We start from the raw sequence: 24,783 nt of genomic DNA, 5'->3' as shown, positions 1-24,783 counted from the left end.
TGATGATCCCAATCAGTTATTACAGTTTTGCTCCCTCCTAAATTCCCTGATTCTCTTATTTAATCTAGTCCTCCCCTTACACTAGAAAACACTTGGGTTCTCCCATTACAGAAATGAGATTTAAGAGGTAAATTGGTTTTAGGAAAAGATCCAGACTAATAATTGGATGGCTGCCATCTGTTCTGAGCAACAAACATGCAATTCTGACTGAGATATTTATCACTACCGCTCTCTTGTCTTTAATTTCAGCCAGGATCTGCAGATAAACAAAATCAAAAATTTTTAAGGTTTGATCTTTTAAGCTTAAATATTCATCCAGTAGCAATCAAGCTTGGCCCACACCTGGTCCATTCTCCCATTCTCTAGTCTCCCTAAATGTCCCTTGAGGATGTATGAGTAAAGACAAACTACACTCATGTATGACTTCAGACTGTGGAAACTGGTGGGGTTCACCTTAGGGTTCTATGGTGGGGTGACTTTAAATGACAATATGGGGAAATCTTTTCTCACTAGGGCCACAAAGGTTACCCAGAGGAGATCCCCACAGAGTTCTAACTAAGGGGTTTATACCCAGCTCTAAGTGTTCTGGGAGCTAGATGGAGGAGGAGGCTAGGGGCCCAACTCTTTCTCATAACGACTGATGTAACCTTCAGCCTGTGTTTCACCTTGCCCTGTTTCTTGGGCAGAACTGATGAATGGCTGTTAGAAAGTCCAGGTTCCAATCCTGGCATTGCTACTTATTACCTGTGTGACAAATTACCTCTCTGAGCCTCAGTTCCCTCGTTTTTAAAATAGGGCTAATATCTGCCAGCACCTTGTAAGATAAATCCAACGTAAAGCATTTGCCTACAGCGAGTACTCAACAAATGTTAGCCATTATTATTACTGATATCAATAATGCAAAGGAAATTAGAACATCTGTTCAATGTGTGGGGTGTCCTTTTAACCTCTTCAGCTGAATGTTGATATGAAGGTGCTTGATAGCACCTAAACATGTAACAATGAGGTAGATGGTAATTAGGATTCATTACATCAAACTTTAATTAAACAAATGGTAGGGGAAAGAAAACAAAGTCAGTCATAAAGCTTCCCAGCCTCTGCTTTGATCTAAGAGTTTCGCTGGGCTTGACTTCCCCTTTCTAAAGGGCCAGGGAATACTCACATGGTGTCGGACTACATGAGTTACAGAATGTCTCATCACACTTTCAAAGTCTCACTCCTTTCTCTTGCATAACTGGTGAGGTCAAGATGGGCAACTTCCTGAGGCTGAATAGGATCCAAGAAAGAACTGCATTCCGTAGAAATCCAAGACAAGAAATAAGGGAGGGTGGTACCTGACATTTAAACCACACTGAAAACACAGCCGGTGGACCAAGTTCTTAACAGAGTCACGTTAATGCCTTTGATTTCTCCATGACCTATAGATTCCAAAATTTGAAACAAACTTCTGAAGTAGGAGGGGAAGGGCAGCCTGATGTAAATTTACCACTATATTAAATTCTAAAGTTACTCTAGAATTTTGTATTCTTATCTAAATGCAATTAAAGGAAGAAAGGCAAGCAAGTGACTTGGCCCAGTCAAGGTAAGGCTTTGTCTTTGCATCTCTGGAGGACAGTACAGGTAAACAACTTTGTACAAATACACACAGACCCACACACGCAGAGATCTGGTTGTGTGTGACTAGAGCAGAGGCTGATCAAGCGCTCAGTGCATGGGCTTCTAGTGCTACTCCTAGCAAAGAATGAATTGGGTAAGGAACAGTTAATAAGAAAATGTGCCTCGCTAACTGTGCACATGACAACAAAGAGCTGGCAGCTCCTGAAGGAAAAGGGCTTGTACGGCTGCCGTTCAAACTTGTCAGTCAGCCCGTGCCGGCAGCCTCAGCGGCTGCTTCCCCAGCATACCCTCGTTACATGTGTCTGGCCTGATCTGTACATCTGCTCAGAGACGCTCCTGCCGAGTCGGGGATTTCTGCTTTTCTCCACCGCTGCCAAAGCGGATTTCTCCCTGCTTCTCTGTCACCTCCACTCCTCTCCCCCAGGAGGCTCCTGCTTGATGGTAGTTTTGGACTTCCCTCACTGGCTGCCTGTCCTTGACTTCTAGAATGGAAGAAGCTGAGCTGGTGAAGGAGAGACTCCAGGCCATCACAGTAAGTCTTGCATGCAGTTATAACTCATGGAGGAGGGTGCTTATACGAACGACAGACGCGTTGCTAGCTGCCCCTGCCGCTGAGCCCCGTAAGTGGAAAAACAGAACTGTCACCTTTCATGGACGACAAGTCTCTGCCACTCTCTTAACCCTGGTGACCCGCTGTAACTCTTGGTTTTCCGAACCTGAGTACAGGGCAAATGTTCTTGATTTCCACAAAAACTGTGCCTATGTTTTAAATAGCAGTCAGAAGTTTTTAAGGCAGTTTGATTAACCTTCTATGTACCTTAAAAAAATGCAGATTTTCCTTAAATTTATATTCAACAAACAATAGATCAAAAAACAGATCCCTAACTTGGAAACTTTTTTAAACAATTAATTCACCAGAAAGTTAAAATCTTTTAAAAGGAAGAGAGAAAAAGAAATAAAACAAATGACTTGAAACTTTTTATTTGTAGTTGTGGAAGTGTGCCCAGAAAGCCTAACAAAATTAAAATGAATGTCGTCGTACTTAAGCTAAGCATTAAACAAGAGAAAAGTAGGTAAAAGCATGTATCAGATTAATTCCAAGATATCAGTTTCCAGCAGAGTCACAAACTGAATAAGATCCTGATAAAGGAATGCAATGCATGCAAAGCAATGGATTTGGAAAATATTTCGTTAATACCGGGAAGGAGAATAGTGCATTTTTTATGTTTGTTCTGGGAAAGAGTCAAAGTGTGAAATGAATTACTTTCCTTAAATGATCCAGCTTTTTTTTTTTTTAATTTTCCAAAATCCTCTATTTGGCAGTAACCTGGAAATCTCTGGCACAATCACTTATCATTAGCTACAACTTATAATTTTTTTAAAGAAAAAACACTTTGGAAATCAACATTCCAGTTTTTCAGCATTTTCTGCCACTGAAATTAACCGTCAGGAGTACTTTTTAAAAACTGATGCATAATATCACAGATGAGGATTTATTCATTTTAATGTATATTGGACATTATTATCTATAAAAATAACTCTTCATTGCCTTGTGAAAAGAAAACTGATGCAAAATCAGGGTGGGTAGAAAGATATTACTCTTTGCTCTTCAAAGTCCCATAGCATAAATTATTACTATGCTAAGCCCAATTTAGAATTTTTATTAGAAGGATACAATGTTTCAGTTCCACCCAGAAAGATGCAATAACTTGAAATATTTTCTCAGCCAGTGGGTAGGAACCAAAAATCCACAGATAAAATTGGCACTTTTCCATAAGACAGTGCTCTCGAAATGTCCAACTTCTAATTAGTACATTTTGCTTTCAGAAAACCTTGGTTTGGATTATTGTTTGTTTTGCTTTGTTCTTTTTTGTTGTTAAACTCAGCCACCATTTCAGCTGTCCTGCTTTAAGGGACAGGAACTGGGCCCTGCTCTGTTGTTTTTGGCGTGGGCCTTTTAGGTTACAGCTGTTGTCTAAAGGTTACTGTATTAGACTGTGTGAGTTGTGTGGGCACAAGCTCCGCTTTTCCTGATGCTTCTATCTCCTAATTAACTAAATTGAATCATGTATCCAATGAAATCCACAAGTAGCCCCTTGTTCCGCATTTTCCTTTTTTGAATCACAGCCCACCCTTGCTTCCACCCTTTTTACACCCGGTGCACCTTACAACTTGTACTAAAGCAGCATGTGTTCTAAGGTATGACTGCATACAGTTATTCAGGAAAACTAGGAATTTTCACTGAGGGTTCCAAATGCAAATAGAGCTAGAACAAAAGTCATAATGCCTTAAATGCCTTACAAGCAGACAAGAGAATAAATAGGTTCCTGAATATACTGGTGTGTGCTTTTATGATCATTTAAAAAATAAAATAAAATAACAACTACTCTTTGGAATATTTCATTAGCTTAACCATATCCCATTAGAAAGAATTAAGCAAATCTCCAAAGTAAAATCACAAAGTAATTCTATTTTGGAAGTAAGATACTTGTATAAAGATTGTAGAGAAAAAATTAAGAAGAGTTTATGGGAGCAAATCTCCAATAGCGTACACCTCACCAGACTAAGTCCAGTCACATTGGTCACCACCTAAAAGGAAAAAATGGAGCAGTGGTGTGTCCATGGAAACAACACATCCACTCATCTCCCTCCCGGACACCCTGGGAAATGCCAGCTTTCTCCACCCTTGCCTTACGCAGGAAGCCACCTCAGCTATTCCCCTTCCCCCTGGGAAAATGAAAACATACAGTGTCCAGAGAGTTTGCAGGGATTGTTTCACTTTTGGAAGTACTTAAAATCTTCAAAATCTCTGACCTAGACTAAAACTCAGAGACAATATCCTCATTTTAACTGTTTTCCTCTTATTTCCCTACACTGAAATAACTTTTACATACTTTAAGAACAAAATCATAAGACAATTGCCCAAAGTAACCCAACACAGCAACTCATAGGCACTTTGTTAGAAAAAATAAAAAAACTTTTGACAGTCTAAGAAAGATCGATTTGATTTTTATACTAAAATTTATCCCTCCAATTCCTGGCTGTGAAATGAAATAATCTTCACTGTTATATTTATTCCACATGATTTTGAGCGCCCAAAAAGTCATTATTTCCACTGCAAGGAATTTAAAAAACAAATGTATATGCCTATAACTTGACAGAATCAAGTGCCAGTCTTATTGTTTCTCTTTTTAAAAAATCAGATTAAGCGTAGTTAAGTAGATGGAATGTGACACCAGCCTCTCAAACTGAAAACTAAATTACTGTGATGGTGCCATTCATTTCTCATATCAGTAAGTTGAATTTTAGATTAGTCAGAAGTCCTTCTCAAAGACATTAAGAGGGGGAATTCCCTGGCGGTCCAGTGGTTAGGACTCTGCTTTTCACTGCCGAGGGGGTGGATTCGATCCCTGGCTGGGGAACTAAGATCCCGCAAGCCACAGGGCGAGGCCAAAAAAAAAAAAAAAAAAAGACTTAAAGAGAATAAAGACAAAATTATGAAAGTACACAGAAATGATTGTTTAAAAGAAGGCACCTCATTTGGGTATACCAAACATGGGTTATATTTTGTACACTTACTCTCATGTTTCTCCTTCATTACTTTATCCATGTACAGGCGTACCTCGGACATATTGCAGGTTTGGTTCTAGACCACTGCAATAAAGCAGATATCACAAAAAAGTGAGTCACACAAATTTTTTGGTTTCCCAGTAGAGATAAAACTTATGTTTGGACTGTATAACATAATGCAATAGTATTATGTCTAAAAAATAACGTACCTACCTTAATTAAAAAAGACTTTATTGCTAAAAACTGCTAACCATCATGAGTCTTTAGCGAGTTGTAATCTTTTTGCCATAGTAACATCTAAGATCACTGATCACAGACAAAGAAATACTGTATGTTTTCACTTATATGTGAAATCTAAAAAATAAAACAAACAGACAATTATAACAAAACAGAAGCAGACTCACAGACACAGAGAAAAAACTAGTGGTTACCAGAGTAGGGGGAGGGGGGAGGGGCAAAATAGGCAAAGGGGATTAAAGGTACAAACTATTAGGTATAAAATAAATAAGTTACAAGGAGGTAATATACAGCACAGGGAATACAGTCAGTATTTTACAATAAATTTGTATGGAATGCAATCTATAAAAATATTGAATTGCTAGGTTGTGCACCTGAAACTAATATAATATTGTAAGTCAACTATACTTCAATTAAAAAAAAAGACTGATCACAATGAAAAAAAAAACAAAAGATCACTGATCACAGATCACCATAACAAATATAATAATAATGAAAAAGTTTGAAGTATTTCAACAATCAGCAAAATGTAAAAGTGATCAAAGGCTGTTGAAAAAACGGCGCCAATAGACTTGCTCCACGCCCGGTTGTCACAAACCTTCAAACTGTAAAAAAAAAAAAAGAAAAAAGCAGTATCTATGGAGCGAAATAAAAGTGAAGCACAATAAAATGAAGTACACCTGTACCAACTCTTCACTTACTAAATTAATGGTCAAAGTATATCTTAGCCAAAGAGTTTAGTTGTCAACTCTAAGTGGAAAACAGGGTACTTCAAACTAATTAAATATTACATTGATTAAAAAGTCTCTTGAGGCTTAAGTTAGTACATAGTGTTTTAACAAATAGCTGATTTTGATACAAAAGGAGAGCTACTGAAGTAGGCTAGCGATTTGAAACGCGCTTTGAGTATCACCGGAACTGACAATACCAATGTCTCCAGCGTTCTCGGGAAGAGTGAGATGAAGGACTGAAAGAGTTATCCCTACAGAGTTCCTCTCTGGAAGTAAACATGGTCCACACCAAAGAATGATGAAAAGGCGCAGGTAAATTTCCCTCAGAAATAGCAAGATCCCCTTATGACCAGCAATATCCTATACTGCTCACATCCTCCTCCACAAGGAACACGTTTTCTTATCTCCACTCCGATGGTGACATTAGAAAATACTGTTACTAAATAACATGGGGAGACTCAGACTGGAAAACTCCTAGATCCTAAACTGGCTAGAGATCATAGATTCACAAAAACAGTACTGTTTGGGGTGGGGGGGGGGGTGAGCTCAGAATTCTGAGAACTAGAATCAATGTACAGAGAAAAAAACAGCTGAGGAGAAAATGGGGTAAGAATAAAGCTGATATTTTTACTCTTATCAAAGCTTAACCTTTAATGTTAGAAATGCATGTTATCCACTCATTCTCTCATTCCCTTTATTCAATTCATGGTTATTGGGCACTTACTGTGTGCCAAACCTCATGCATTCACATTAAAATAAGTGAAGAAAAGGGAATCAGGAGTGTCAGGAATGGTATGGGATGGGTTGCAATTTGCAGTAGCATGGTCAGGAAGGGCCTCATGGAGAGGGTGACATTTGATCATAGATGAAGGAGGTGCGCTTGGTCAAAAGTTAGACAACAGCAATAATCACAAGAACAAGCACCTGCCTAGGCTCCATGTGGTAATGAGCCATTTAAAGGCCTGATGCTGGAATCTGAGCAACAGATTTGCCGGCCAAATCTGCTCATGACGCAGAATTATCAAGAGCTCTCACATTTCCCCGGATCCACTCCCTATTTTGTTCCACTCCCAAGGAATTTTTTCTAGACTTGTAAACATAGGAATGTAGGAGGTAGAAAGCTCTTTATATACAACAAAAATCTACCCAATACAGAGACCACTATTAAAACAATAACATAAATACACCCAGGTTCTATTAATAGTTACTTCCTTAGCACATGTTTCCTCTCACTAGACACCCCACCTCATCTCGTTCTCTTTTTTTTCAATATCTGGGATTTTCTAACAGTTAATAAAACAGTTAATGACCTCAAAGCAGGACCTGCTACATAATTTGTGAGGCCTCGTACACAATGAACATGTGGGGATCCCTGTTCAAAAAGTGTTCAGAATTTCAAGGTGGTAACAGCAGAAGTTTAAAAGCATTCAGACTAAGCACTGGACCCCTCTGAGCATGGTGCCCTCACGTATGACTTCACAGGTCACATGTCCAAGAAGCCCAGGCTGGCCAGGTACATTTTTTTCCCTGTTCATTCTTCCTGTACAAATGAGAGCGTGAAAACAAGTGCAAGCCAACCTGGATCTTGACAGAAGTTAGACCTTAACGTGTGTTTGGATCGCTGTGTTATTTAGAGCTCTAAGGACTCCTTAAAGTAATAATGACTAAAAGGAAGCATAATGAACCATTGTTCCACTGTACCTCGTCATTAAGACAAAGTTACGGGAAGAGTTCCCAATTTGTCATGAGCATCCCAAGACATTCACATAAAGATGGTATGTGGAGATACAGGAATCTCCTAAGTAAAGATGTCCTGTGCCACTATATTCAAACAATAAAGCCTCCGCACAATTTTCCACAGTGCTATACTGAGATTACGTGTTTCTTCCAGAGAGGGAAAGGTTTCTTCAAACAAAAGTACTATGCCACATTTCTTTGCCAAACATAATAGCCCACCCACAAAGGAGACCATGTGATGAGGTATAATAATTTTGATAGCTTATTAAGGAAACTGCCTTTTGATAACCAGGAGTGGTTTTTCCAGTGTGCTATAGAGTGATAATGCTACTTTGCAAAGCCCTCTACTGACAAGGATCCCCATGAACTTTCTCAACATTACTAGATGGTGAAAGGAAAAGCTGCTTCTTTAGAAAACTGTTATTAAAACAAACCAGAGAGTAAGTCTAACAAGAGTCTAAACAAGTACAGCATAGTTCAGGCTAAAACCAAAACAGAGCTTCCACTTCCTAATCTAATTCAAACTACCTAGCTTCTCTTGAAATAAAATAAGAATATTTTAATTTATTAATTTATTTAATTTATTTAAATGGCAGTGGTATCATTCTGGGAAGTTCAAGAAGTTTCCTCACCAGCAACCCTGTGACATGTCTATTTTTCTAAAACACCATAGGAGCAGTTTGAGTGAGATCTGAACTTACGGCTTTTACGTAAAACCCCAGTGACTGGATTCACTCTAACCATTTCAGACATAGAGCCAGGTTATTTTCTGAACCTCTGGCTTCTGTCTTAAGCATCAAGTTTTCAATGTGTAACTGCATCGATGATTGATATGGGGTGATACAACATGTTAAAAGGAGCTACAAGAGCTACTCAAAATCAATCTATGCTAACAAATATAGATATAAAGACATATCCTAAGCACAAGAATTCTGCGATTAAAAATAATAATAACACCAAACTCCCAGTCCATCCCTCCCCCACCCCCCTCTCCCTTGGTAACCATAAGTCTGTTCTCTATGTCCATGAGTCTGTTTCTGTTTTGTAAATAAGTTCATTTGTGTCACATTTTAGATTCCACAGATAAGTGATATCCTATGGTATTTGTCTTTCTCTTTCTGACTTACTTCATTTAGTATGATAATCTCTAGGTCCATCCATGCTGCTGCAAATGGCATTATTTCATTCTTTTTTATGGCTGAGTAATACTCCGAGGTATATATGTACCACATCTTCTTTATCCATTCATCTGTTGATGGACATTTAGGTTGTTTCCATGTCTTGGCTATTGTGAATAGTGCTGCTATGAACATAGGGGTGCATGTATCTCTTTGAATTATAGTTTTAGGAGTTTGGGATTAGTAGATGCAAACTATTACATATAGAATGGATAAACAACAAGGTCCTACTGTATAGCACAGGGAACTCTATTCAACATCCTGAGATAAACCATAATGGAAAAGAATATTAAAAAGAATATATATATATATAAACTGAATCACTTTGCTGTACAGCAGAAATTAACACAACATTATAAATCAACTGTACTTCAATTTTTTAAAAAAAGATGGAAAAAATAGTAACAGTTTGGGGTTAACATATATACATTACTATATATAAAATAGATAACCAACAAGGACCTACTGTGTAGCACAGGGAACTATCCTCAGTATCTTGTAATAACCTATAATGGAAAAGAATCTGAAAAAGAATATATATATATATAACTGAATCACTTTGCTGTACACTTGAAATGAACACATTGTAAATTATACTTCAATTAAAAAAATAAAATAATAATAACCTATTCTTGAGTAGCATTTAGACTTTAAAAATAAAAATAAAAACTTTCACATTCATTATCTCATTTGTCCAAACAGTCCTATGAGTATTTTCAAAAGCAGATGTTGCCATCCCCATTTTATAGGTGAAAAACCTAAGACCAAGGAAAGCTAAGGGATTAGTTAAATAGTAGAAAATGGCAGAGTCTCTGCTCATGACATCACAATAAATTCTAGTAAACTTCAAACCCATAAACCTCACCCTTGTTCAGAACTTCCTCTGTTGTTCACTCTTAATAAAGTTTGAAGTGGACCAAAGAGAAGAATCTATGGAGGTTCTGCTTCACGTAATCCCCTTTTTTAACCCAAACCAGTCCTTCACACCCTGCAGTCTCCTCTCCTCTTCCCCAGGCTGATAGGAGTAAAAGTGGGAAAGGAAAGAATGTGATGCCATTGCAGAAGCACTTGTTGTGGCTTTAACAGGATTGGGACAGAATCATTTTTCGGAGCATCCCATATTCTAAGCCTCGGTTACCTTCTCCCCATCCCACTTCCATTACATAGTCTCTTCCCTTCCAGCCAAGATTTCTTACGGCAAAGACATTGTTGCATCTCTCACAGCCCCCCAACACTGAGCTCCACACTAGTTGGAGCCCAAAAAACCCGTCATGAATAAGTGAATGAGTGAATACTATCACGCTGAAAGGAAGGAAACAGCTAATGATTGTCTGCCCAGCTAACAGTTTTTTTTTTTTATTTACTGAAGACATGGCCAAGTTTATCATCACCCTTTGATTATTCAGGAGTTTGTTTTGTGTTTGTTGTTTATCCTTGTTTTGTTTTGTTTTGTCACAATTCATTAGAACAAACAGGAAAGGGTAGACAAAGGAATAAAAGAGTAGAACATAAACCAGATTCTATTTAGAGATCTGTCAGAATTTGTTGTAAAGCTGGGAAAGAAGACTAAATTTACTAAATAAAATAAGGTTTAGAAAATTTGTGCTTTTTAATTTGCCCCGTAAGTAGTAGTGATAACTACATCCAATTCCTATGGCTAACATAAGAATTAGGGTTTTTCAAAGCTAAATTCAGAAATAATCAAAGGACCAGGAGAAAACTTAGAGATTTCTTCATCCACATTCCCATCCCCGTTACACCATGCTCAAGAGATGCTCACCCAGCCTCTCCTTGAGCACTTCCAATATCAGGTGGATTAATACCTCCCAAAATACCCTATTCCATTTGAGAACAACTCACTGTGTTAAGAGTTCTGACATAATGTGCCAGAATCTAGTTTCCTTTAACTGCTTCCCAATCATGACTCTAGCCATTGAAGCTACACAGCTTTATTTTCTTGATTTCAATCATTCCTCATATCACAGGCTCATTCTAGACACTCTTTTAAATGTCAGTGTCACCCTTAAAATTTGGTGCTGAGAGTTGAACAGAACACTCTGACCAGTACAGAGAGCTTACTGCTATAATTTCCCTTGTTTGGCTAATCGTATTTCTACAGATATATTTGGGAAGTGATAAGGAGTGGTATAAGGAGCATTATCTTTGGAATTATAGAAAATTAGGCTCAATACCAATTCCAACACGAGACCAACTTTATGACTTGGGAAAGCTGATAAACTCTCTGGTCCTCACTTCATTGTCTCTAAAATTAATAATGAATTAACTTGAAACCTCAGTATTCAGATACACAATGAATATACAAAAATGAATAGCTTTCTGAAAAACAATAATTAGTCAGAAATTGTAATGTGAAAACATCCCATTCCTGATAGCTACATTTTTTTTTAAACTGTTGAAACCTAAAAATAATCCTATTTAGAAAATGTGCAGAATTTATATGAAGAAACCTTTATGTTTTTATACCTACTAAGGAACTGTGCAGGATATATATAGTGAAACTTTACTAAGTGATATAATATATATGTCTAGAGAAGCACACCATTCCTTGAGGTAATGTTTGAATACAAAAAAAGCTGTCATATATTTTCAAATTTATTTTAAGTTTAATGCAATTCCAATCAAAATCTCTAACGAGGCATTCTTGTTCACTTCTGATGGCACCATGAAATTGCTAAAACAGGATAATTTGGCAATTGGTAAAAGAAAACTCAAAAACTGTTTTACCCTTTGACCAAGAATTTCATTAACAAGGAAATTTATACTAAAGAAAAATAAGAGATGCATACAAGATGAATTCCTAAGATGTTCATAGCGTAACAAAATCATTTCTATAGTATATAGTGCAAAAGTGGAAGCAAATTCAACGTCCAAAAATAGGGATTAGCTGAATAAACACAGTGCACATATACGTGTGTGTGTATATGTATGCATATATGTGAAATAGAATAATGTGCATCCATTAAAAATAATTTAGAAAACTATTTAATGACATGGTATATCATTATGTTCATGATATATTAAAAAAAAGATTACTAAGTGTGTAACAAACAATTCAAATTTTATATGAGCTATAATATATCATGCAGATGTAAATCATATATAACAGTATCGATCTCTGATTATCTCTGGATAAAGATAATTACTATTAGGAGTAACTTTTAAATTCCATCAGGATGTGTGGTTTTTTTGCTTGTTTGCTTGTTTGGTTGATTGGTTGGTTGATTTTTTTTTTTGGTTTGGTAGGGAGTGATGAGGAGTTGGTTGAGTTTTCAATTTAGTTTCTATTGGAATGTAACAAAATGATTCCAAAGTCCAACCGGAAAAATAAACTACTGCTACTAATCAAGACATTTTAGAGAAAAGCAACAAAGGAAAACTTGCCCAATAAAATGTTAATTTATCTCATTGGTGCTACATAGTACCAAAATCTATAACTAAAGACACTATACAGATAACCTAGAGCCAGGCCCTAATGTACATTTTTTTTAGCGTAAATGATAAAAGTTAGTAAATGATAAAATTAGTAAACAAAAACAGTAAACCAATAGGAAAGAATTCTTTGATAAAACTTCAGATTTAGTTTAAAATTTGGGAAAAAAATATTAGACCCTCAGTGTTTACCATAAATCAAACTTAATTAGGCTGGATTTAAGAGATTTTTTAAAATTCTTTAGGAAACTGGAAGAAAATATGGATGAATAATTACTGTATCTCAGATAGTAAAAGATATTAAAAACATAAGAGCAATAGGAAAAAACTTTCAGTACTTCTAAGAAAACCATAGATAAAATTTAAAGGCAAATAGGAAAAATTATTTACAACTAGTATGGCAAACAAAAGGTTACTATTCCTAATTCAAAGAGTTCTTACAAATTGTTGATTAACTAACTAATAGGCTTTACCCAAAAATAGGTAGCCATCACAAACAGGCAATTTTAAAAAATAAATAATACAAATATCCAAGAAAATTATGAAAAATATTTGACAACACTAGTATCAGAAATCTGATTAAGACATCAAAATAAGACACTACTTTTGCTCTACTTATATTGCTAAAGGATCTTTTACTTATAATATTCCTAATTAGAGTGAGGTAATGGACACTGTTTTGCAGAAATATAAGTTAAAATAACTTTTCATTGAAGTCCTTTTACCAATCTGCATCAATAATTTTTAAAACATCCCTACCCCTTGACGAGCTAACTAAATTCTAGGGACCAATCCTGAGGAAATAATCAGACAAAAGTGGTCAAAATTTTACAAACAAGGAACTTCATCATACAACTACTTATAACAGCAAAAGATTCAAAACAACCTAAAAGGCAGAAAAAGGGAGACTGATTAAGCAAATTACAATACTCTGAATAAAATTCAATATTTTTATTAATAAAATTCAATTAAATGAGAAATGCTCATGACACAATATTAAGTGCAAAAGGTGGAACACAAAACTGTGTGTATGGGCCTCCTTGCGTGGTTTGCACATGTGTGTTTGTATAAATTTGCATATCTGTGTTTTGGGTATACTGAAAAAAATATTGGAATAAAATGCACCAAAATGTACATAGTAGTTATTTCTAAAGTAGTAGGAGTATAGGAGATTTTTATATTTTTCTTTAAAGTTGCCTAGATTTTTCAACTGTTCTGCAATTAACATATCCTATAAGTTTCATAGTTTACATTTATTAATAATAAAATTAATCATTAATTTGGGCCCATTTTTCCTACCAGACAAGATGTTTGAAATCTTGGCTTGGTCATCTTCTATTTCATTGGTTCCCAAACCTGGCTGTTCATTAAAGTCGCCTGGAGCAGCTTCTAGCAATAAGTCTTCCAGTGCACACCCACTTCACCCTTGAAATTCTGGTTCAGAAAGTTAGCTCAGTACGTTTATGTTTACTTTTTTATTGGGCTTAGTTTTTTGTTTTGTTTTGTTTTGTTTTATACAGCAGGCTCTTATACGTCATCAATTTTATACACATCAGTGTATACATGTCAATCCCAATCGCTCAATTCAGCACACCACCATCCCCACCCCACCGCGGTTTTCCCCCCTTGGTGTCCATACGTTTGTTCTCTACATCTGTGTGTCAGCTTCTGCCCTGCAAACCGGTTCATCTGTACCATTTTTCTGGGTTCCACATACATGCATTAATATACGATATTTGTTTTTCTCTTTCTAACTTACTTCACTCTGTATGACAGTCTCTACATCCATCCACGAATCAACAAATGACTCAATTTCATTCCTTTTTATGGCTGAGTAATATTCCATTGTATATATGTACCACTTCTTCTTTATCCATTCATCTGTCGATGGGCATTTAGGTTGCTTCCATGACCTGGCTATTGTAAAAAGTGCTGCAATGAATATTGGGATGCATGTGTCTTTTTGAATTATGGTTTTCTCTGGGTATATGCCCAGCAGTGGGATTGCTGGATCATATGGTAATTCTATTTTTAGCTTTTTAAAGAACCTCCATACTGTTCTCCATAGTGGCTGTATCAATTTACATTCCCACCAACAGTGCAAGAGGGTTCCCTTTTCTCCACGCCCTCTCCAGCATTTGTTGTCTGTAGAATTTCTGATGATGCCCATTCTAACTGGTGTGAGGTGATACCTCATTGTAGTTTTGATTTGCATTTCTTTAATAATTAGTGATGTTGAGCAGCTTTTCATGTGCTTCTTGGCCATCTGTATGTCTTCTTTGGAGAAATGTCTATTTAGGTCTTCTGCCCATTTTTGGATTGGGTTGTTTGTTTCTTTAATATTGAGCTGCATGAGCTGTTTATATATTTTGGAGATTAATCCTTTGTCCACTGATTCGTTTGCAAATATTTTCTCCCATTCTGAGGGTTGTCTCTTCGTTTTGTTTATGGTTTCCTTTGCTGTGCAAAAGCTTTGAAATTTCATTAGGTTCCATTTGTTTATTTTTGTTTTTATTTCCAGTACTCTAGGACGTGGATCAAAAAAGATCTTGCTGTGATTTATGTCAAAGAGTGTTCTTCCTATGTTTTCCTCTAAGAGTTTTATAGTGTCCAGTCTTACATTTAGGTCTCTAATCCATTCTGAGTTTATTTTTGTGTATGGTGTTAGGGAGTGTTCTAATTTCATTCTTTTACATGTACCTGTCCAGGTTTCCCAGCACCATGTATTGAAGAGACTATCTTTTCTCCATTATATATCTTTGCCTCCTTTGTCATAGATTAGTTGACCATAGGTGCATGGGTTTATCTCTGGGCTTTCTATCTTGTTCCATAGATATATGTTTCTGTTTTTGTGCCAGTACCATATTGTCTTGATTACTGTAGCTTTGTAGTATAGTCTGAAGTCAGGGAGTCCAATTCCTCCAGCTCCGTTTTTTTTCCCTCAAGACTGCTTTGGCTATTCGGGGTCTTTTGTGTCTCCATACAAATTTTAAGATGATTTGTTCTACTTCTGTAAAAAATGCCATTGGTAATTTGATAGGGATTGCACTGAATCTGTAGATTGCTTTGGGTAGTATAGTCATTTTCACAATATTGATTCTTCCAATCCAAGAACATGGTATATCTCTCCATCTGTTGGTATCAGCTTTAATTTCTTTCATCACTGTCTTATAGTTTTCTGCATACAGGTCTTTTGTCTCCCTAGGTAGGTTTATTCCTAGGTATTTTATTCTTTTTGTTGCAATGGTAAAGGGGAGTGTTTCCTTAATTTCTCTTTCAGATTTTTCATCATTAGTGTATAGGAATGCAAGAGATTTCTGTGCATTAATTTTGTATCCTGTAAATTTACCAAATTCATTGATTAGCTCTAGTAGTTTTCTGGTGGCATTTTTAAGATTCTCTATGTATAGTATCATGTCATCTGCAAAGACTGACAGTTTTACTTCTTCTTTTCCAATTTGTATTCCTTTTATTTCTTTTTCTTCTCTGATTGCTCTGTCTAGCACTTCCAAGACTATGTTGAATAATAGTGGTGAGAGTGGACATCCTTGTCTTCCTCCTGATCTTAGAGGAAATGATTTCAGTTTTTCACCATTGAGAATGATGTTTGCTGTGGGTTTGTCGTATATGGCCTTTATTATGTTGAGGTAGGTTCCCTCTATGCCCACTTTCTGGAGAGTTTTTATCATAAATGGGTGTTGAATTTTGTCAAAAGCTTTTTCTGCATCTATTGAGATGATCATATTGTTTTTATTCTTCAATTTGTTAATATGGCATATCACATTGATTGATTTGCATATATTGAAGAATCCTTGCATCCCTGGGATAAATCCCACTTGATCATGGTGTATGATCCTTTTATTGTGTTGTTGGATTCTGTTTGCTAATATTTTGTTGAGGATTTTTGCATCTATATTCATCAGTGATATTGGTCTGTAATTTTCTTTTTTTGTAGTATTTTTGTTTGGTTTTGGTATCAGGGTGATGGTGGCCTCATAGAATGAGTTTGGGAGTGTTCCTTCCTCTGCAATTTTTTGGAAGAGTTTGAGAAGGATGGGTGTTAGCTGTTCTCTAAATGTTTGATAGAATTCACCTGTGAAGCCATCATTTTGTTTGTTGGAAGATTTATAATCACAGTTTCAATTTCATTACTTGTGATTGGTCTGTTCATATTTTCTATTTCTTCCTGGTTCAGTTTTGGAAGGTTACACCTTTCTAAGAATTTGTCCATTTTTTCCAGGTTGTCCATTTTATTGGCATAGAGTTGCTTGTAGTAGTCTCTTAGGATGCTTTGTATTTCTGCGGTGTCTGTTGTAACTTCTCCTTTTTCATTTCTAATTTTATTGATTTGAGTCCTCTCCCTCTTTTTCTTGATGAGTCTGGCTAATGGTATATCAATTTTGTTTATCTTCTCAAAGAACCAGCTTTAAGTTTTGTTGATCTTTGCTATCATTTCCTTCATTTCTTTTTCATTTATTTCTGATCTGAACTTCATGATTTCTTTCCTTCTGCTAACTTTGGGGTTTTGTTGTTCTTCTTTCTCTAATTGCTTTAGGTGTAAGGTTAGGTTGTTTATTTTAATCTATTCATGTTTAAGGTAATTATCGATATGTATGTTCCTATGACCATTTTCTTAATTGTTTTGGGTTTGTTTTTGTAGGTCCTTTTCTTCTCTTTTGTTTTCCACTTAGAGAAGTTCCTTTAGCATTTGTTGTAGAGGTGGTTTGGTGGTGCTGAGTTCTCTCAGCTTTTGCTTGTCTGTAAAGCTTTTGATTTCTCCATCGAATGAATGAGATCCTTGCCAGGTAGAGTAATCTTGATTGTAGATTCTTCCCTTTCATCACTTTAAGTATATCGTGCCACTCCCTTCTGGCTTGTAGAGTTTCTGCTGAGAAATCAGCTGTTAACCTTATGGGAGTTCCCTTGTATGTTATTTGTCGTTTTCCCCTTGCTGCTTTCAATAATTTTTCTTTGTCTTTAATTTTTGCCAATTTGATTACTATATGTCTCAGTGTGTTTCTCCTTGGGTTTATCCCGTATTGGACTCTCTGTGCTTCCTGGACTTGGGTGGCTATTTCCTTTCCCATGTTAGGGAAGTTTTTGACTATAATTTCTTCAAATATTTTCTCTGGTCCTTTCTCACTCTCCTCTCCTTCTGGGACCCCTATAATGCGAATGTTGTTGCATTTAATGTTGTCCCAGAGGTCTCTTAGGCTGTCTTCATTTCTTTTCATTCTTTTTTCTTTATTCTGTTCCACAGCAGTGAATTCCACCATTCTGTCTTCCAGGTCACTTATCCGTTCTTCTGCCTCAGTTATTCTGCTATTGATTCCTTCTAGTGTAGTTTTCATTTCAGTTAATTGTATTGTTCATCTCTGTTTTTTCTTTAATTCCTCTAGGTTTTTGTTAAACATTTCTTGCATCTTCTTGATCTTTGCCTCCATTCTTTTTCCGAGGTCCTGGATCATCTTCACTATCATTATTCTGAATTCTTTTTCTGGAAGGTTGCCTATCTCCCCTTCATTTAGTTGTTTTTCTGGGTTTTTGTCTGTTCCTTCATCTGGTACATAGCCCTCTGCCCTTTCATCTTGTCTATCTTTCTGTGAATGTGGCTTTTGTTCCACAGGCTGCAGGATTGTAGTTCTTCTTTCTTCTGCTGTCTGCCTTCTGGTAGGGGCTTAGTTTTATTTTTCTATCCCTTATAGGGCATTGGTTGTTTTTTTTTTTTTTTAATTCATTTTCTTTTATTTATTTATTTATTTATTTATTTATGACTGTGTTGGGTCTTCGTTTCTGTGCGAGGGCTTTCTCTAGTTGTGGCAAGTGGGGACCACTCTTCATCGCGATGCGCAGGCCTCTCACCATCGCGGCCTCTCTTGTTGCGGAGCACAGGCTCCAGACGCGCAGGCTCAGTAATTGTGACTCACGGGCCCAGTTGCTCCGTGGCATGTGGGATCTTCCCAGACCAGGGCTCGAACCCGTGTCCCCTGCATTGGCAGGCAGATTCTCAACCACTGCGCCACCAGGGAAGCCCCGGTTTTTTTTTTAAAAATGTTAAGACAATCACTTTCAAATAAATATTCCTCTCTGTTCACATTTACACAAATTTCCAGAAGAAAAAAAAAATAAGAAATTTTGTCAAAAGTCATACTAAAACCAAGATATACTGAATTCCCATGATCTAGGTTCCTGTGCTCCTCAGTTTCTTTACCTGCATAAAGGGAATAAACGTGGTCCCTACTTCCTAGAGACTTGGGGAAAATTAAATAAATTGATATATTTAAGTGCTCTAAGTAGTTCCTGACACATAAAAGCTCTCAATAAATGTTAGCTATTGTTACAACCATCATAATCGTCATCATCAGCAGATCTTAAAAAATTAAGCAAAAGAAATAGTCTTAAATGCTTTGTTTTTAATAACTGAATGCTATCACTTAGACATTCCTTGTCTAAATACAAGACTATTTAATAATTCATTCTACAACTTTGCCAGCTATTAACCAATACATTCACCAGTCATTAAATATTCATAATTCACCTTTTTCTCTCTTCAAAAAACTGGGTCATTTGCCACTTTCAGCCTTCTGATGCCTCTTCACTTCACCCAAGATTCCAAGACTACTTGATAATATTTTCCTGTCGTGCCTATAAATTTTTCTGCTCCCTGATATGAAACCCATCAGAGTCTGAGCAGTTCTGTCTTTGGTGCTTTATATCCTCTTGGGCTTTGATTTCCCTTTAAGCATATTTGTTCTACCCTTTCCAGGATCAAGATTATTCTCCTTAATCAAAAAAAAATGGAAGTAAAATAGGAGTGAAGTAGTTCTAGTTTATCTCTGACATGTTGCTATTACACTCTGCATCTCAGCAGTAGTCTTTTTGCTCTCAACGTAACTTAAATATTGAATATATATATATATATTTACTTATACACACATGCTTTTTGTGTCCTCAGTGTTTTTCACATGCTTCACATCTTTTCACCCTGAATTTGTACCTTATTTACATATTTGTACATATTTGTACCTATTACAAATGGGTACCACCTGTTTATCTGTATTCTTGGTTTCACGAGCTTTGGGGAAGCTCCCAGTGATATTAAGCTATTTAGTTTGGTTTTGTTTAGTTCTCTTTTCTTTTTACTTGAGATTATCTTTTAATTGTATATCAATATTTCCATTCGTAAATTGCCCATACTTCATGATCTATCTTCCATCTTAAAATGTTTGCCTCTTTTCAAGAAATTTTTAAAATAATTTTTCAAGAATTTTTTTCAAGAATTTAAAAAATCTACTTTCATTGAAGTGTAGTAAACCTCTAACTATGCTCAGGACTCAATTCTAGGAGCACTGTGTTAACACATCCCTTTCCTTCAAGGTTACCATTATATGCATTTCACCAGGAAGTTTTGCATTGTTGGTAGTATTTAAGTCCAAATAGTAGCTTCTATTATTGTTCTTTTGAGCCCTTAAACAGTGAAAATATCAGCAAAGGTAGTCAAGAAGTTACAAGATACTTCTATCAGAATGAATCTGAAACCATTTGCCTAATTGAATTCACCAAGTTCTATTATCAATAATGTCTAATTAATCCCAAAATAAATTTCCATATGGGTTCCCTTCCTCCAATACCTCTTAAATGTAGGTGTTTCACGAAGGCTCTGTCTTTAGCTCTCCTTTACATAAATATGTCTCTTGTCATGCTCTGATGTAGTCTCCTGGCCTCAGCTATCCCTTCCAAAACTCTGGCATCTTTATCTCTAGCTCTGACTTCCCTTCTGATCTAGCTCCATCCAACATTTCAACTACCTGCCAGATTACTCCACCAGGTTGTCCCAAAGACACCTCAACCTTGGTGTGAATCACCATCTTCCCTCCCCAACTCTCTTTCTTCTCCTGAATTTCCTATTTCTATTAGTGATTCTGTTCTCTTCTCAGTTTGCCTGGATATAAAAGCCTTATACCCCATTTGACCTCTTCTTCTCCTGCATCCATATGTCATCAGTTGCCAAGTCCTGCTAATTTTAACTCCTTGGTATCTCTGACATTCACACCCTCTGTTACCTCTTGTTCAAGCTCTCTTGATCTTATGTATGAGTTGTAGCCTAAATGATTATCCCCTTCAAGTTGTCCTCCTTCAGTATCTATAAATCAGGCTATTTTAAACTTCTTAAAACATGGTTTTAACTCTATTATTCCTCTCCCTCTGAAAACCTTTCATTGCTCCCTATCTCAACATGTAAATAAATTCTAAACTCCTTTCCCTGCCTTTTAGTATTCTCTATTAAGGATTTATCCTCATCTCATTTTCTTATTTCATTTCCCACTACTCTCTGTACGACAACTTGGATTCCAGACTTGCTATTCCAAATAATGTCCCAATTTTCTAAAACAGGCTTTTGCTCACAATGAGCTCTAGAGTTGAATGCCCTTCCTCCCCACCCCCAGCCCTCCAGCAACTACCCAACATACTCTATTTGGATGCTACTTGAAAGCCTCTCCTAACCAGATAATCTAGAAACAACCACTCCCTTTTGTCCCTCAACTCTCACAAGACCTCACTTGTACCTTAGTAATGACATTTATCACTTTATTTCTTAGACTATAGTTCCTTGCACAAATGATTTTCCTTCTTTTTTTTTTTTAATTTTTATTTATTATTTATTTTTATTATTTATTTTTCGCTGTGTTGGGTCTTTGTTTCTGTGAGAGGGCTTTCTCTAGATGCGGCAAGTGGGGGCCACTCTTCATCATGATGCGCGGGCCTCTCACTATCGCGGCCTCTCTTGTTGCGGAGCACAGGCTCCAGACGCGCAGCCTCAGTAGTTGTGGCTCACGGGCCTAGTTGCTCCATGGCATGTGGGATCCAGACCAGGGCTCGAACCCGTGTCCCCTGCATTGGCAGGCAGATTCTCAACCACTGCGCCACCAGGGAAGCCCCTGATTTTCCTTCTTAAAGACAATGTAACCTCCTTGGTGAAAGTATCTACTTCTGAATAATTTTCAAACATAGCACAACTCTTAACATCACCTTAGCATAGCATTTATACAGAAGTCCCTAAGTGCTGAATAAACTAAAAATTAAATAACTCAGGATCAATCCTGCCTTCTTGATAGAGTCAAGCATTTTAGAATATTAGCTAATCATTAATCAATAATATCTCTAAAATACTCACACTCCTAAGTACTGTGCTTACTTTTATCAAGTATGTGATTGTAGTAATATCAATGAATCATAGATGGTCACAATAGCTTTATAGTTGTACAAGGTTACTAAATTAATTTTCAAAACAATTAAGAGCTAGGCTTTTACAGAATTGGAATTTGTGGGTGTCCGCTGCTAAAATATTCCAAGTCAGACAGTTGAAAATCTAGGCAATTGCTCATTGAACAAAACGTCTTTACTAGTTGAACACTGAAGAAGTAAACAGGACTTCTCTGGTGGCACAGTGGTTAAGAATCCGCCTGCCAATGCAGGGGACACGGGCTCGAGCCCTGGTTGGGGAAGATCCCACATGCCGCGGAGCAACTAAGCCCGTGCGCCACAACTACTGAGCCTGCACTCTAGAGCCCGCGAGCCACAACTACTGAAGCCCGTGCGCCTAGAGCCTGTGCTCCACAACAAGAGAAGCCTGCGCACCACAACCAAGAGTAGCCCCTGCTCGCTGCAAGTAGAGAAAGCCTGCGCACAGCGACCAAGACCCAATGCAGTCAAAAATAAATAAATGTACTTTTTAAAAAAAGTATACAGAAATATATGTTATTACGAAGTGAGAGAGTGGCATGGACATATATACACTACCAAATGTAAAATAGATAGCTAGTGGGAAGCAGCCACATAGCACAGGGAGATCAGCTCAGTGCTTTGTGTCCACCTAGAGGGGTGGGATAGGGAGGGTGGGAGGGAGACGCAAGAGGGAGGAGATATGGGGATATATGTATATGTATAGCTGATTCACTTTGTTATAAAGCAGAAACTAACACACCACTGTAGAGCAATTATACTCCAATAAAGATGTTTAAAAAAAAGAAATATATGTTATTCATAATGGTTAACATTAATAAATATCTGATGTGCTGGATTATGACAGGTGTATATAGAGATGCTCAAGCTTCTGGGGAAATTCTGGGAAGTAGATGGCATTTCACATACATTTATTCCATGATAATTGGGAAGGAAGTAGCTGGCTATGATAACTTTCGGTATACTAGCAATAGAACTACATGTAAAACATAATTTATTCTGCCATAACGAAACTAAATTGTTGCCATATATTTTTCAGTAATGCTTATAGATCTTTATGAAATTTGGCAAAAGGATAATAATTTGCTGCTGATGAATATCTTATGAGCAAAAGTACTCCTGTCTTAAAATAGAGTCATGCCCATAACATTATAAAATTACCTTCTTAACTACCTAGACTGATATGAGAGAGGCATCACATTACCTCTGAGTGACAAAACATTGGTATTCCTTAGCAACCCTTCGATAAGCATCGTGTTGCCAAAACACTTAGACGCCCTGCCTCTACCCACAGCTTTCATTAACTTATTACTAACCTCAGGATGAAACAAACAACCCAAACTGGTTACCGGCAGTGGTGGGGAAGCGTTGCTGGGTTCAGCAGTCACGGTCACACGTACATAACGCGCTCTTTTCTATGGGCTCTCCACGGAGAGAGGTGGGCGGTTTGCACACCAGCACGCAGGGAACTAAAAATATGCGCCTTTCTAATGAGGGGCCCTCCTCCGGCGCTGGTTGTGCTGGCCTCCAGACCTCAGTACTTCCCGATAGACAGGGCAATGGGGAAGATGTGAGAAGCTGGACTAATTTCCCACTCAGGGAAATGGTAGAGTGAATTGGCTAAGAGGCTGAACTCAGATTGCCTGGCTTCAAATCCTGGCTCTGCCACTCACTAGTTGTGAGAACCTGGATTGGTTAGTTAATCTCCGGAAACTTCCATTTCCTCTTCTATAAAATGAAAATACTACAATATCTCTTTGTTATCATGACTATTAAGTGTAATATTATTATATCTGTGTTAGTATGACTATTAAGTTAAATAGTGCCTGAAAAATACTTACCAAAATGTTTGGCACAATAAGTTTAAAATATTACCAATATTTGCTTGGTAACAGTTTTGAGATATAATGGAGAACTGACTCACAGAGGTCTTCATAGTTTTTATTCCTAATGACCAGATTTCATCCAAACAAACAAGTGAATCTGAATATCCATGCTTGTTGCCTAGCTCTTTTTTTTTCAAAAGAGCTGTTTATGAAATTTAAAAAACAATACAGATGAGGTCATATACACTTCTTACACACAAAGAGAAACATGACATAAATTTGGACAGCAATGTATGTTCAAATGAATGCTGTTACATTCAACAAATATACCTGAACTTATACATCAAAAAGGAGATTTACCTTCAAAGGAGTCACATCAGGAAGCCATGCACTTGTTTCAATAATGCTGCCAAATATTTTTGGAATTCCTCCTTCTAAATTACCTCCTGAGCCTGCTTCAAATTCTTTTAGATGTCTTCACTGGAAACAAATGTTTACCTTTGGGAGTTTTCAATTTTGAAAGCAGATTTAAAAACAACTCATAAATAAGATGGAGGACAATGTCACCTCTGGTCAAAAAATAAGGAAATAAGGGCCTTTTTGCATGGCTTGTAAAATGTCTCAAACAACTCCAGACAGGGAATCTCTAAAACATTTCAGACCAATGGAACCATTACCAGAATTAGTGTGTTGCTTTCTGTGTGATTAACAGATTATGCGTTTATTTACTTAATTGTATTAAACAAATACTTGTAGAGCACTATGTGTCAAGCACTGTTCTAGTAGCCTTTGCATATATTAGCTAATTTAATGCTCATCTTATGAGGTAGATGCCCTTATTACTTCCATTTTACAGATGAGGTAATGAGGCACCAAGTTAAGGATTTGGTCCCAGGACACACAGCTAGTTAATGGCAGAGCCAGAAATTGAAACCAGGCTTTCTATATAGTATACAGGCTCTATTTTCTAAAAAGTACAGCTTCTGTGTATCAATAGTTATGCTATCTGGGATTTTAAGGTATTGCAATTTAAACTTGGTGAAAGATACTATACCTCTCCATGAATTTTTTTAACCTCTGCTAAAAGCCCGCTTAGTGTTAACATGCATTATCTGATCCCTTTTTTTTTCTCTCTCTCTCTTCCCATAGCAAGGTTTACAGAAGGAAACAGTCTCACTTTCTAGTTTCCTCGCG

General features: G+C 36.9%; 1 protein-coding gene and 1 long non-coding RNA gene across 3 annotated transcripts in view; one reads left to right on the top strand and one right to left on the bottom strand.

Moving 5' to 3' along the window:
* The first annotated feature begins 1,665 nt into the window (after nt 1-1,665).
* PALMD (palmdelphin) overlaps nt 1,666-24,783 on the top strand; it is a 54,285-nt gene continuing 31,167 nt past the window's right edge. The window contains exon 1 of one of the 2 annotated variants that reach the window (XM_082452203.1): nt 1,666-2,149. In XM_082452203.1, the coding sequence (XP_082308329.1) occupies nt 2,105-2,149 (45 nt within the window). In that variant the 5' untranslated portion in view covers nt 1,666-2,104. Of the gene's footprint in view, nt 2,150-6,364; nt 6,468-24,783 lie in introns of those variants that run through there. The other variant, XM_082452204.1, reaches the window with a different exon arrangement.
* Nucleotides 2,324-6,357, bottom strand: LOC309656491. The gene is made up of 2 exons (XR_014261405.1): nt 5,401-6,357; nt 2,324-5,271 (listed from the first exon to the last, which is right to left on the bottom strand). It is a non-coding gene; the product is annotated as an uncharacterized lncRNA (long non-coding RNA).

The sequence above is a fragment of the Balaenoptera physalus genome, assembly GCF_965194825.1.
Source record: "Balaenoptera physalus genome assembly, chromosome: 1".
Classification (NCBI taxonomy): Eukaryota; Metazoa; Chordata; class Mammalia; order Artiodactyla; family Balaenopteridae; genus Balaenoptera; species Balaenoptera physalus.
Note: the sequence above shows the minus strand (reverse complement) of the source record. Positions and strands in the feature narration are given on the sequence as shown.